Source organism: Leptodactylus fuscus, chromosome 1 (assembly GCF_031893055.1).
Source record: "Leptodactylus fuscus isolate aLepFus1 chromosome 1, aLepFus1.hap2, whole genome shotgun sequence".
NCBI classification, from domain to species: Eukaryota; Metazoa; Chordata; class Amphibia; order Anura; family Leptodactylidae; genus Leptodactylus; species Leptodactylus fuscus.
In genome coordinates this window covers 96,113,797-96,128,971 of record NC_134265.1, presented here as the reverse complement: position 1 = coordinate 96,128,971, position 15,175 = coordinate 96,113,797, and the positions used below count along the sequence as shown (strand labels likewise).

The 15,175-nt window shown below is 39.4% G+C and overlaps 1 protein-coding gene across 1 annotated transcript; it reads right to left on the bottom strand.

Annotated features, from left to right (window-relative positions):
* Positions 1 to 1,302: 1,302 nt before the first annotated feature.
* On the bottom strand, positions 1,303 to 13,918 carry DDX55 (DEAD-box helicase 55). Its single transcript, XM_075262475.1, has 14 exons — positions 13,782 to 13,918; positions 12,946 to 12,996; positions 12,133 to 12,219; positions 10,918 to 11,009; positions 9,215 to 9,277; positions 8,747 to 8,896; positions 7,956 to 8,145; positions 6,130 to 6,212; positions 5,916 to 6,047; positions 5,675 to 5,767; positions 4,513 to 4,627; positions 3,839 to 4,007; positions 3,373 to 3,662; positions 1,303 to 1,686 (listed from the first exon to the last, which is right to left on the bottom strand). Exons 1-14 carry the CDS (start codon positions 13,887 to 13,889, stop codon positions 1,534 to 1,536), a joined length of 1,776 nt encoding a protein of 591 aa, XP_075118576.1. The 5' UTR covers positions 13,890 to 13,918; the 3' UTR covers positions 1,303 to 1,533.
* Positions 13,919 to 15,175: the final 1,257 nt, after the last annotated feature.

The window sequence follows — 15,175 nt, the reverse complement described above, 5'->3', positions numbered from 1 at the left end:
CCGTTGATACAAGGCAGGATGGATCCATGCTTTCATGTTGTTGACGCCAAATTCTGACCCTACCATCCGAATGTCGCAGCAGAAATCGAGACTCATCAGACCAGGCAACGTTTTTCCAATCTTCAACTGTCCAATTTCGATGAGCTTGTGCAAATTGTAGCCTCAGTTTCCTGTTCTTAGCTGAAAGGAGTGGCACCCGGTGTGGTCTTCTGCTGCTGTAGCCCATCTGCCTCAAAGTTCGATGTACTGTGCGTTCAGAGATGCTCTTCTGGCTACCTTGGTTGTAACGGGTGGCTATTTGAGTCACTGTTGCCTTTCTATCAGCTCGAACCAGTCTGGCCATTCTCCTCTGACCTCTGGCATCAACAACGCATTTCCACCCACAGAACTGCCGCTCACTGGATGTTTTTTCTTTTTCAGACCATTCTCTGTAAACCCTAGAGATGGTTGTGGGTGAAAATCCCAGTAGATCAGCAGTTTCTGAAATACTCAGACCAGCCCTTCTGGCACCAACAACCATGCCACGTTCAAAGGCACTCAAATCCCCTTTCTTCCCCATACTGATGCTCGGTTTGAACTGCAGGAGATTGTCTTGACCATGTCTACATGCCTAAATGCACTGAGTTGCCACCATGTGATTGGCTGATTAGAAATTAAGTGTTAACGAGCAGTTGGACAGGTGTACCTAATAAAGTGGCCGGTGAGTGTATATGCAATGAGATAAAAATCCAGTTGGGAATTTACACTTTGCTGATAGTATTAAAATGCTGGAACAATTATGTGCGATAGTAGATATCTACACAGGACAGGGCATTCCAACAGTTTTTTTGTTTTTATTATTTAACACCGCAAAGGGAGCCGAAAACCATAAATCTTACCTCATCCCTTCTTGGATCCTCCATTTCCAGCAGCAGAATCTCCAATTGTTCAGTGTACAAGTCCCCCAAACTGTTTGTGGCAGGTGACCGTTGTAGTCACCTCTTAACAAACAGCGCATCGTAGCAGTCACGTGCTGTTTGTGAAGAGGTCACCTATGAGGCCTGTGATTGGACGCAGTGGTCACCTAGCACAAACATGATGTTACTGGTGACATATATCCACAAGAACAGAGCTCCTGCTGCTGGAAGCAGGGCTGCAGAGTGATGAATAAAGGTTTTCATGTTTATGGTGTCCACAGAAGCCATATAAAAATTAAGTTAGAACATCCCTTTACATCCATTTAACCAGGTTTACATACAATAGAAAGAGTGAAAGTGTTGAAAAATCACAAAATATTAAAAATATCTTTATATAGTAGTTACAGTGTACATTAGCTCCCTATTCTTATACAAAAACAGGACCTGCTGCCTGTTAAAAGTATATGGTCCCTCTCCACCAGTCATTCTCAGGACATAAAATAAACATCTGATGTCTTCTGGCTGTTCATCTTATTCTCTTTGGCCAGCCGCTTTCTTCCAGAGATATTTTGATGTCTGGGGCGATTTTGCCTCGTTTTTTTTTTCTTTGCACAATAAAGAGCCACATCTTCATTGATCAGTCCGAAATATCTGATCCACCCTCAGATTTTGCAGTAGCTGTCAACTGCTTCTCAAATTCTTCCTCTGTGATTTTACCCTTTTTCAGCTTTTTCAACAGCCTGGTATCACGTAATAACTCGTTCACATCTTCATCATCTATGTCAGAGCCCTTAAAAGGAAACAAATCAGTAAAGTTACTATATACACCAAACTACGATAGAGGATTTGTGACCACAGAGTTATCTTGAATGCTAAAAACTGTCAAAATTTTTTTTTTATATATATGAAGAGCTCAACGGAAAAATGGCCTAAGTCCACATTTTGTCATATTTCAAATTATTACCTAGAAAGCTTCTTTGTACCTCGTTCTATGCATTGGGTTTACAAGGTACCTAGGATTAATGACCTAAGTCCATATATTTCAATGCAGAAGAATTTACATTCAATGGAATAATGGCCTAAGTCCAATACAAACTTACTTACTTCACTCTCGTTGGTCATTTTTTCATTGAAATCGTGACTTCCGGTCTGTTGTTTATATTAGTGTAAAAACTTTGTCTTATTGTTTAAAAGGCTCTAAATCGACTTTTGCACATATTTAGCGCCGAAAAGGGAGGCAGGTAATTATTATTCTTCATCGTTTAATAATAGTAGTAATTAATTAATAATATTAAATAAATAATATTTATACATGAAGCTGCAATTTTTTTTAATAAATAATACAATTTATGATTAGGATTAACGGTGTTCATTAGCTGATTACATTGGATAGATATATTCCACAATAATGCCCGTTTGCTTTAGGCTAAAACTTTAAATTTCGTTTTTCTCACAATATTGATTTTTGGACTTAGGCCATTTTTCCGTTGAGCTCTTCATATATTTTATGTAGATTTTGAGCCCCATATAGTGATCACAATGTACAGTTTTTTTTTCCCTATCAGTATGTCTTTGTAGAATGGGAGGAAAACCATTCAGACACGGGGAGAACACACAAACTCCTTGCAGTTGTTGTTCCTGGTGGGATTCAAACCCAGGACTCCAGCGCTGCAAGGCTGTAGTGCTAACCACTGAGCCACCGTGTTGCCCCTGGCAAATATATTTCTAATAGCCAGTTAACATTAAAGCAAACCAGTCTTATGGAAATGGCAGTCTAACCTAGAGGTGGAATGTTATACAGCAGGAGAAGCTGAAGAGAATAATATAGTTTCCTGGGAATAAATTCAGTATTAACTTGTTATTTATTCATTTAAATCTCTGCTCTATATTGAGAAGTCACGGAGGTGGCCCTATCAGTGATTGGTAGCTATCTCTGTATGTATAGTCATAGAGGAGAGGCTGTCAATCACAGATGACATCAGGTACAATGTCCATTTTCATGGGCCATGTTTCTATACAGAAGGTATGTTTCCTTATTCCATACATCAGTCTATGAACACAACAGAATTTAATCTGCTATGAACAGACCTGTGTGTATAAGAAAACATTATGTCACTATGTCTATATAGCTGTCATTCCCAAAATCTTGGGATTTAATCATTGCAGAGCTTCAGGTATTGTCTTTAAAATGATTTAAAAAAACAGCAACAACAAAAAAAAAAAAAACAACCACCCCCCCCAGCATTCATTTTCCACTACACTCACTGCATTCATTGTCATACTACAAACCCCCCCCCCCCCAAAAAAAAAAAACAAAAAAAAACAAAAAAAAACAAAAACAGATCGCTGGCATATGGCAATACACTATTTTTATTAAATAGCCTAAACAGCTAATTTAGTATATAAGCATCCTTAAACACATATTATATTCAATATTATAGAGCCATTTAATTTCTAGTAGTTGGTATACTTTTACCTCTTCATGTTTTCTTTTAAGAGCCGTCTTTTTCCTCTTTTCTTTTTTGACTTTCTGTTTTGACCAAGCCTTATTTTTGGCAAAGTTTTTTCTGCCTTCCCCCTCCTGTTTCAGTTTTTTTTCCTGTAACATCTTTTGTCTTTGCTTTTCTCTGTTTTTATCTTTGTAAGGAATAGAGTCTGTATCGATGGTTGTGGAAACAAAGTCTGAAAAATCTTTTCCTCTTAATTCTGGCATTCGAGGCATTCTCAGCAGAGCGAAGCCACGTGCAAGGATGGTGAAGTCCAAATCTATAGAAATAAAACTATTAATAATCACAGATACAAACAATGGTGCTTTCTAGACACTGTGAAAATCAGACAGAAAACCAAGCCATGTGGAGGTGATACTTTTACATAATATATATATATATATATATATATATATATATATATATATAGATTTGTGTGCGTGTGTTTAGACGTACCTTTGACTCTGAAAATTAGGTTGCATTCATGTTTGGCATAAGCTTGTACATAAGAGACAAAAGCTTTCATGCCTTTCTCGAACATTGCTCGATCACTTTCTGCCATGGATCGCAATTTTGGCAGATGGTCCACTGTGCAACTGAAGTCAGCCATTTCTTGTAAAGGGCACTGTGATCATGGGATGACAAGAATTTGTTACAACCAACAGTGAGCGCATCTGACTGATATCATACAAGGCAAGGCAGCTGGACAAGACACCTCAATGTAAACAATATTACAAAACCAAATCACTTTTCTGTCTACTACTAGATCTGAACAGAAATTGGAGAGGATATATGCTTTCAATTTAACTTTAGTGGAAAGGTCCAAAGATTATAAACACTGCAAAAAAGATGCAGGACTCTCATACATGTTTTGAAGTAAATGGTGGCATACTTCATAATTCATCATCAAAACTTCCCAGTGCATGGAAAAAAGCAATGCAACCATCACATACCAACAATAAAGTCAGGCTTATCAGTCGAATGAGTGAAAAACAATCGGAAATGCACCCCATATATATCTGGACAAGCAAAGGCAAAAAACTGGACTTTGTGACATAGCACACAGTATGTTGCATTAATACTAGATAAGTAAAGACAGAAGAAAAATAGAATAAAGATAAAATATTCACCTTTTGGTTTATTGAGAGAAAATTGACATATGATTCTTCCATAGGAAGCAAAAATACAAGTGCATTGCCATGATTTCCTATTCTTGCTGTACGGCCACAACGATGAACAAATGCACTGGAAAGAAACATTAGAATTGTTGAGAGGTTGAACAATCAGAACTATAGCAGAAAATGAAGTATAGAGAGACAGACAACTGAAAGACCGTGCCTGGATAAGCTACTAAAGTATTACCTCAATAAATAAAGAGGTTGTGCCAAATTTTGAAGTTCTCCCCCATTGATAGCATAGAAGAGAACTTCATGATTGCTGAACATCGAAGCGGAAGCACCCAGTTTCTGGTTCTTTTGTCCAGATGGAGCAGCAATCCAAGCATATGCCTTGCCGATCCATCCATTCTCTATGTGAATACCACAGAGAGTACAAAGCATGGATGTTTCTGGCGCTCTCATAGAGAATGAACAGCGCAGAAGGGTTAAAGGTTGTATGCTCTGTCTCCAACTCCAACAGAACAACCAATCATGAAGTTATTCCTTATTTTATCAATGGAGAATAGCTACAACCCTTTTTAAAGCATAAGATATAGGAATGCACTTATGGAAACTATAATGTGAATTTGGGTGTATACTAAGAACGTCTCCATTAGACTACTTTCACATTGTGCTTTTTTCCCTTCCACGAAACATACATTGGGAAAGCTCATAAATCTAGGTCTCCAAGTTTATCCGGTAAACAGGCACTGCTGATGCAGCATGAAAGCAGTCTTACAGAATCCTCAATCTGAAGCCTAGCTATGCAGGAAACCCATTTTCACTTTGCTGCACAAGTCAGTAGTTTATTTTACAAGTTGACAGAACAGTACGCCATTATCCTTCAGGCCTCTTGTACACAGCAGTATTCTGCGCAATCCATGCTTCAGCATTTGTAAGTCAAACTCAAGAATGGAACAGATTGAGATAAAGGAAATATTTGCATCTCCTCCGTTTTATGGATTCGCTTCTAATTTTGGTTCATACTGATCCAAAATACTGCAGTGTGAAAGGGCCTATAGTTAAGTGTATAACCCCTATATATGTGATTTGAAAAATGGATATACTACAACAAGAAATATTAATGATACTTCTTCAAATGTAGAAGTTGCTCACACTGTGAAAGACTACTTACCTGGCGTTGCTGGGAGGGTCATACTGCAAAACCCAGTTTACTTCTGGTATGTCAATACCTCTTGCCATCACATCAGTACACACCAATATACCACTGCGTTGAATGAAACATCAAATTTTTAACACCAAGGTAATGCTGACATGCTAATAAAAATCCTTACTGCCAAATCACACGCACACAGCTGATACAATGAATACTCTTTAAGCCAACATGGTGCAGTTGCTAAATACGCTTTTCTCACCTTTCAAGCTTCCGAAATTCAGTAAAAATCCTGTTGCGCTTGTGTTTCATTTTCCCATGAATACTCATTACTTTAACGTTCTTCACAAAATGTTCTAATGCTTTCCCATAGTATTCCACACAGGCACAGGTACTGCATATAGAAGCAGACAGCATTGTAATGGAAGAAAATAATCAGAAACTCATTCAAGACTTTACCTACGATTAGACTTTACCTGAAAAAGACAAGATGCTTCTCTTGCTTTCGTTGGCGCAGGAAACTTACAAGATAGTTGAACTTCTCATCTGCTTTACAGATCTGGTTATAGAAAAAATGAAAGCAATAAATAAATGTTCTTTGTTTTGTTTTTGTTTGTTTTTTAAGGCCTCATTCTCTCTAGGATTGTTGATCAATCAGCTGTTTGGGGCTGCTGCTAGGCCTGGTACTGTAAAATGCAAGGAGACAGAAGCAAAGGAGTCCTTAGGTAGTATAGAATAGTGGCCATGCAGCATTACTGCTGCTCTGCAGTCATTGAAGTGAATGGAAGCTGAGCAGTAACAGTGCAGTTCCACCACTATACAATGTATGGAAGCCCCACGCTTCTGGTTCCTTACATTGTATATTACCGGACCCAGCAGCAGTCCCAAACAACTAATGTCGGACACCCCCACCAATCTGACATCCCATCCTAACCATAGGCCATAAAAAAAAAACCTGTTTCAAGCATAAAATGGATATTCCTATCATAAATATTTATTGCAAATCCATAGTTGGGACTCTCAGTTATCTCCAGGATAGAGATCTCAAATTGAATTTTTCCTTCAGCGTTTCTTTAAAGGAATTCTGTCACTATAATCAAGTACATCAACTCAGTCCCAGAGACAGATATGTTAGGGTCAATTAAATCCCCTTGTGAATTGATGCCTTTCTTGCTGAGCTATCACCATCAATATGCAATGCGCTTTTGATCAATAACATTGCTGTTGCTCTAAAGAGTTCAGCAGCAATGCCCTCATTGCTCCAAATCAGCGTTTGAAGGGTAGGGGCCAGTGACGTCACTCACATGTCTCTGGTTCTTTAACATCAACTGCTGAGGTCACTGATTGGCCGCAGTGGTCATGTGAGTATCACCACTTTCAGTGCATGTGAAGGATAAGAACAAGTAAAGGACAATGGAGCACTGATAGAGAGGTATTTTACATCCACCATGGCAGTTCCTAAAAAATCCCGGACAACTCCTTTAAAGAAACATTCTGAATAATGTGGAAAAGATCCTGAATCACACCACAAAACTGCTATTTGTTCATTTAGAACTACTATGAGGATCTAGCGTCTTATATACAAACTTTGTAATATAGTTTAGTAAAGAAAGTAGCCTGTTTATTTCTTATATTCCTCCTTCTGCCACTGATGAAATTTGTACAATGGAACTCAAAGGAAGACAGACATCTGCACTGTAGGAAGACGCTTTCTTCCACAACACAGCTGCCACAATCCAGCCTTCTGGCAGAAACAACTCATTTCATTCCCCTCATAGACTACGTTGCAAACCTATTTGTTGGTACAGGCCAAAATCACTCAAATAAGAAGTAAAGGCAGAAGAAACAGTTAAAGAAACAAGGACTTTTCTTTATCAAAGTAGATTTCAAAGTTTTTCCCTTCACCTGCACTATTGATTTATGAAACAAATAAAAGTTTACTTATGCTATCTTCACATATACATTGTGATGTCCTGTGTTCTGCTCCAGTCGGAGGATCAGAACAACAGATGGGCGGACCCCATTGACTATAATAGTTTTCGAAGGATGTCTGATTTTTTTGAAGTCCCTGAATAAGTTGTACTTGCAGCAATTTTCCATGGACACTGAGACTCAGTCTCCAAACAAGAGAATCCAATACAGATGTGAACATAGCCTTACATTTTAAATAAACAGCATAACCCCCCCCTTCCCCATGAACCTATATAATATAAATCATCATTTGTTTCACGCTGATCTATGTAGTCACTCTTCTCAGTCATGTCAGTCAGGAATGAGATGCATTGTCATCGACCAAATGTACCATATAATAATTCTGAAGTCGTGTTGGTGTTTTCTGGGTATTTGTGGCTGCCACTCCTTTTTCTTTAACGGTGATACGCACAGGATTCCGAAGCCCTGCCCGCACCAGATTCTCCACTTCTTGAGTTTGAGTGGCAGAAAATAGACCAGTCCTCCTTTGCTTAGGCAAATAACCCAATATCGTGTTTAAGCTAAAATAAAGAAAAGAAACCCATTTTGAATTGAAAACTAAAAACAGATATATTTTTTCCAGAAACCAGAAGGGACCATACACTTTTATTTTAACATTAAAGTGAATTAGAACACATACAAAAAAAGTGTCTCATTGGTATCAAATAAGAAACTTTCCTTCCCATTGTTCTATCCTCTGTTGGATTAGAACAATGGTCAATATACGGCAGCGTGAAAGTAGGATACAAAAATGACATATATAACAGAGGTATGTTTATTACTATAAAGTGCTCTGTATGGGGAGGTGGTACACTCCCTACAAGGCTGAAACAGTATCTACATTTTAAAGGAGGAAACATGAATTCAACTGAAGTTTATATTAATAGGAAAAGCACAAGGTAAAAATAAGGAATTTAATTCAGAAATTCAAGTATTATAGTGCCTATTTATTCTGCCAATAACATTTAGTTTATAGAGATGATGATGTAAACTGATCATCATTTGGTTGTTAAAAATAATGTCAGTTAAAATTGCCCCACAGCAGTTACACCCTTGAGAAATTTCCAAATCAATTTATCTTACTGTATGTCTGTTTAATGTTATTCATATAATATTTAGTACCTTGCTTCAAACCCCAAATCCAAAAGTCTGTCTGCTTCATCCAAAATCAGAACATCTAGGGTCTTCACAGCGCTCACTAAATCCAGCCCATCTGCCTGTCTCCGAAACATATCTTCCAACCTCCCTGGAGTAGCCACAATAATGTTTCCGCTATTGAGAACAAAGACAATGGAACATTAGTAGAAGAACTGTACAAGTAAGAAAAGTCATACAAATCACATCCCAATTACAGAAGAGTCCTACTAAGCTAAGCCATTGGTGATATAAATATAAGTTTCTCTTCCTACAACCAAGCCGGGACTCAGACGTGTTTATTTTTGTTGTGAATCTGCTAGAGCATGTTCCATTTTATTCATGGACCACTGACATCACACAGCCGAGGAAGGCTCTAAAGACGATAGTGAAAATTCAATATTTCAGCCGCTAAGCTCTAGTTTTTTTCTTCAGACAGAACTCTTGATCACTTACCCATGTTCTTTCAATTTCTTCACATCTTCAACAGGATTACTTCCACCAATAAGGAGTATCTGACTGAAAGAGTGAAAAACAAAATCTAAATTCTATGTAAAAAAAATAGCCCAAAACATTCAGTAGTATTGCTTTATATGAATTGAATATGATGCAGATATAATACCCTAACTTATACCTGCGGCAAGCTATCAAAATCTACGAATACAACAAAAAACATGTTATATGTAAAAATGTTTCCCTGCAGTGCCGTGCTATGTGCCCCCCCCCCAAAAAAAAAAAAACTAAGAAAAAACGTAAAGCTCTTATCTGTTCCTTGAAAGTTTTTGTTAGGTCCTTAAATGCCGTATTAAAGGAGGGAGTACTCCCTCCTTTAATACGGCATTTAAGGACCCACTAAAAAAAAAAAGAAACTAACATTTTCCTTCCTGTTATCTTTTAAGAGAAATAAAAGAGCATTGATGTCTTTTCAAATTAAATATGAAATATAAGTTATCATAATATGGATCTTAAAGTGATATCCTTGCAACAGCTCTCCACCGCAAAAGGAAGAGGATCCTAAGTGTAGGCTCCTAGTCTCTATGACATCCTTTTATCTAGCAAATCTTTCAATGTTGATTGAATAAAAGCAGACACTGTGTAATGGCCATGCTGCAGTCCTTAGTCATGTAAGGTTCCTTGGCATGGCCACTGTAGAGTGTACAGAGCTGTCTGTTCCTGCTCTCTCATTCATTTCAATAGGAGTGAGTAGCAGATTTTTTCAGCTGCAACCCAAAAAAAAAAAAAAAAAAAGCACCATGCCATCTTCAGGTGATTTCACTTGAAATTCCCATAGATATTAAAGGGGCTCTATCAGCAAAATCATGCTGCGAGAGCCCCACATATGCGTGAATAGGCTTTAAAAAGGCTATTCAGGCTCCGTAAATGTTATATTAAACTACCCCCCCCACCCCCGGTTTAAAATAATAACCTAAAAAAGAATGTGCTCTACTTACCGAACGTGCACCCTGGGCGGGCATTCAGGGTATGTCTTCATCTTCATCCCCGCCTCTTCTTCCTCCGATGTCCGCCGGTCCCATCTTCCTCCAGCGCTCGCGAACGGCCAGTGATAGCTGGGGTGCATGCGCAGTAGCCGTAGTAGAAGCCGCATGCTACTGCGCATGCGCCCAGGCCGTTTTTTCATATCAGTGTCCGCGAGCGAGCGCTGGAAGAAGACGGGACCGGAGGACATCGGAGGAAGAAGAGGCGGGGAAGAAAATTAAGACACACCCTGAATGCCCGCCCAGCGTGCACGATCCGTAAGTAGAGAACATTCTTTTTTAGGTTCTTTTTTTAAAACGGAGGGGGGGGGGGGGGGTAGTTTAATATAACATTACCGATGCCTGAATAGCCTTTTTAAAGGCTTTTCACGCATATGTGGGGCTCTATCAGCATGATTTTGCTGATAGAGCCCCTTTAATGAGTCAGAAAAAAAAAAAAAAACTCTGAAAAGGTTTTTAGGTGGTATTTAAACACAAAAAACCCCCAGAATCCTGTGTGGTACGCAAAAAACGCTCCCAAAAACTGCTTCAGACATCTGTTCAAAATATGCGTAAAAAATCTTGATGAGATTTTTTTTTCTGCCAAACAAAAAAATTCTCAACAAGCCCAGGTTAGAACAAACATAACCGTTAAAAATACTGGAGTGGGGAATTAGGTCTTACCAGAACTGTGGGAAATGTTTTGTGAAGTACGAAATCACTTCATCGATCTGTATTGCAAGTTCCCGAGTTGGAGTGATAATTATTGCACCAACCTACACGATCATGAAAGAGCAGACAAAACATCATGACTTCATGCAACTTTCTATATGCCAGTTGCTCCAACCACACCATTTTCCAAAGAAGACGTATCCAACGCGCTACTATCATTTACGCCAGAAAACCGTCTTAAATCATTCTGGAAATATACGTCAGTTATGAGCTGGTGTACATTTCAGTGCTTGTGCACGACCCAGCGGTGACACTGGGAACATGAAAACAGATATTGAAAACACCAGTATCCACAAATCTCCCCCATGGATTTTTTGTGTATTCACATTTTAACTAAAAAATAAAAAAGGGCTATTTTTGTCCATTTCCACAGATCCGTCAACAGACTCCAGTCTATGAGGAACCCGTGAAAATGGATGACCCACAGATCAGAAACGTGCGTAAAAAAATAAACAAAAACATAATTTAGAACCATTTATTTTTCAATGTTCACATGAATGAGGCCTATCTCCTTGTACAGTATTCAGAAGTTCTGGTTTAATGGACATTAAAAGGATTAGTCACACAAGCACCACTTATTCCAACAGGAATGGGGTTAAGTGTCGGACTGCTAGGGATCCACAGTGATCAAGACAATGGGTGACACCTCTTTGGAACGGCGCAACAGTTTCAGATGTCAGCTGCTGCTCTAGTGAACTTTGTGGGAGTGTCAAAGATAGCCAAGTACACTACAATGTTGAATAAAGTAGCTGCAACTATGCCTGACCATCTCTCCATTAATATAGTGGTGCATGGACACACCATCTTTCTCATTATCATTGGTGGTCTCAGCAGTAGGACGCTCAGAAATCTGATACTTATTCAATATCCTTAGAATTTGGCGCACTAAATAAGATGTTTATTACAAACTAGAATTCCATGAACACAGACACATGCTTTGTCATGTTTTTTTCGGCTGCCACACTGACCCATTATTTACTATGGCCCCATACACCCTTCTGTATTATCACAGGTCTGTGAGGCTTGGGCAAAAGTCAGGACAGATCCATTTTCAAGCCCAGGCTCATTGAAGGAAATCAATGGGTCTGTGGAATCATGGGCCGCACATGGATGTCATATCATGTTAGTGTACATAAAGCATAAACCAGTGAAACTAAATTATATTACCTGATTTTTCTTCAGTTTTCCTTCTCTTCTCAAAAGTATTTCTAATAGTGGGATGACAAAGGCCAATGTCTTCCCACTTCCAGTTATCTGTGACCAAGATATGGATTACAACAAACCCAGTGAAACATCTAATCAAATACTTTATAAGCGCTGAACTATGCTCTGTTCACACCTTGATTTGTGAACATATTTGACACATGATGGAAAAGCTCCAGATGAGCATGCTAAATGTATTAATAGGGCCCCATGCATCCAGTGTAAACCAGTTAGTCCTTTTGGCATTGGACCACTGTTTATTGGGATTTTTTTTTAAAATCTTTTTACTGTAAAGGAAAAAGTAGCTTTCTGCTGTTTCACATATAGATGGACACACTAAAAAAAAAGTAGGGAAAAAAGGGTGAACAGAGCCTAAGGGTTGGTTCACATCTGTGTTGGTATTCCATTTGGGGAAGTTCGTATGGGGACAGCCCCCCGAACGGAATACCAAACGCATTTGCAAGCACTGTGCAGTGAAAGCACACGGACCCCATAGACTATAATGGGATCCGTGTGCTTGCCACCAGATCTCCACACAGAACATGCAGACAGGAAAGTAGTTCACAATCTACTTTCCTGTCCGCATGATTCATGCAGGCAGCATGCGGCAAGCACATGGACCCCATTATAGTCAATGGGGTCCGTGTGCTTTCACTGCACAGCGCTTGCAAATGCATTTGGTATTCCGTTCGGGGGGGGTCCCCATGCAGACTCCCCGAATGGATTACCAAACACAGATGTGAACGAAGGGTTAGACGTAAATGTTGAGGTACTCACAGCTTCTGCAGCAATATCTTTATTGCTCATAAATAGCGGGATTGTTGCAGCCTGTAGGAGAAAGGTACATTAGAATCAGGATGAAATCTGTGAATTCATTTTCCAAAATTACAATTGTTTCTGAATGCAAAACAATGTGGGCATTCTGTGCGCCAGGGTGCTGTTTATTTAAGGAACATTGCTGATAAGTGTGTACCCAGCTGGCAGTAGTTATATGGTGTATATTTTTGGTTTGCTAGGGAACACTCTGCAGTCAGTGTTTATGTGCGGCACTTTGCTACAAATTATTAGGGTGCATTCTTTTGAAAGCACTTTCATGCAGCACTAGGCAGTGTTTATGTGGGGCATTTTGCTGGTAAGCGTTTAGTAATGGACACTCTGCTGATAGCATTTATGTAAGGCACTTATGTAAGATAGTATTTAGCAAGTTTTTAGTTTTATGTATTTATCAGTGGGCATTCAGCTGGCAGTGTTTATGGGGGGGGGGGGGGGTATTGACAGTATTTTTTTGGCGGGTGGGGGACTTAGATGACAGTGTTGCAGGGGGTATAATTTTTGGTAATATTTATCAGAGGTCAATTGTAAAGTAATGTTTTCTAGGGGGCACACGGCTGGCAGCTTTTATGTGGGGCATTCTGACAGTAATATCTATAAGGAGGCACTTTGCTGGTACTATCGTTTGCAGATACATTCTACCTGTATCTGTGAGCAGTGGTTTTATGAAAAAATAGCAAGTAAAATGTAATCGATCTCCCTGTGTGTATATAAAGCACCCTGTTACCGCAGAGCACAGGAGCCGCATCTGCTCTAGAGCAGAGGACACACAAGCAGAATACCTGCACCGGCGTCATGTGAGTGAAGTTCAGCTCTCTTAACGTGTCACGGATCTGTCCATTCAGCTTCTGGGGTAAAGAGTCCCAGGTGCCTTCCGTTCCGTTCTCCATCTTCCTGCAGTTTCAGCCTCACGCGTCACACGTGGTTTTGCTGCACCCAGCTAAAGCTTCCCCTCTGCAACGTGTGTGTGAACACAAGGTTCCGGATTCAGGAAAATGATAAAGTACATGAAGGTGCAACACTAGCAGAAGCAAGGGAAACTCTGCAGTTGTGTAGTTAGAAAATATACAGACTGGAAATACCTCTATACAATGTATACTGCGCTGTATACTGTACAGTACTGTATCAGCTGTGTGGGAAGTGACCTAATGAGTCCTGACTGGGTAGAGGCTCCCCTCCCCCCATGGTAGCTGCTATTTCCTTCCCCTCAGGTTAAGCTCTAGCCTGGCAGGACTTCTCAGAATTGACTTGTCCATTCACTACAGATATTAGTTACATGATGGATAAGCAATACCGCCCCTGCTACCTCTTGTGTCACCCCCTCTACCTCATAGATTGTAAGCTCTTGCGAGCAGGGCCCTCAGTCCCATTGTGTGAAATGACGTTCTTTGTTACGTATCTGTCTGTATTTGAACCCTACAAATTGTACAGTGCTATGGAATATGTTGGCGCTGTATAAATTAAAAAAAAAATTATTATTATATGTGTAATACACACACTGATGTTTATGTGAGGTTCACACTAGCATTTAGGTTTCCGCCTAAGCCTATCCGCTTGAAAACTCGGTGAGCCATGGATCCCATAGACTATAATGGGGTGCATTGCGTTTCTGCCAATTTTATACTATTTTACATGGAATGGGGGATTCTAATACCTAATAATTATACGAATACTCTAATACCAACATACCATAACCAGATAATATCACCATACAGTGACCGATAATCTCTCTACAACTTGAATGGATAATACTACCACAACATAACACCACAACAAAATAACACCACTATACAGTGACTGAATACCACTATACTAAATGTAAAGATTGAGAGTCCTCAGTAAATGATACCTTTTTTAATGGCTAACAAAAAAAATTATGACAGATTGCAAGCTTTCGGGACTGCTAGGTCCCTTCATCAGGCATGTATAACACAATATCTGAAGGCAAGCACACAGAAATAGAGTGTTTGCGAAAGCTTGCAATCTGTCATAATTTTTTGTTAGCCATTAAAAAGGTATCTACTGAGGACTCTCAATTTTTACATTTCATATCCACTGGCTAATACGGTAGAAAGATAATTTTTTTTCTTGAGGGGGCAACACGGTGGCTCAGTCTTGGGTTCGAATCCCACCAGGAACAACATCTGCAAGGACTTTGTATGTTCTCCCCGTGTTT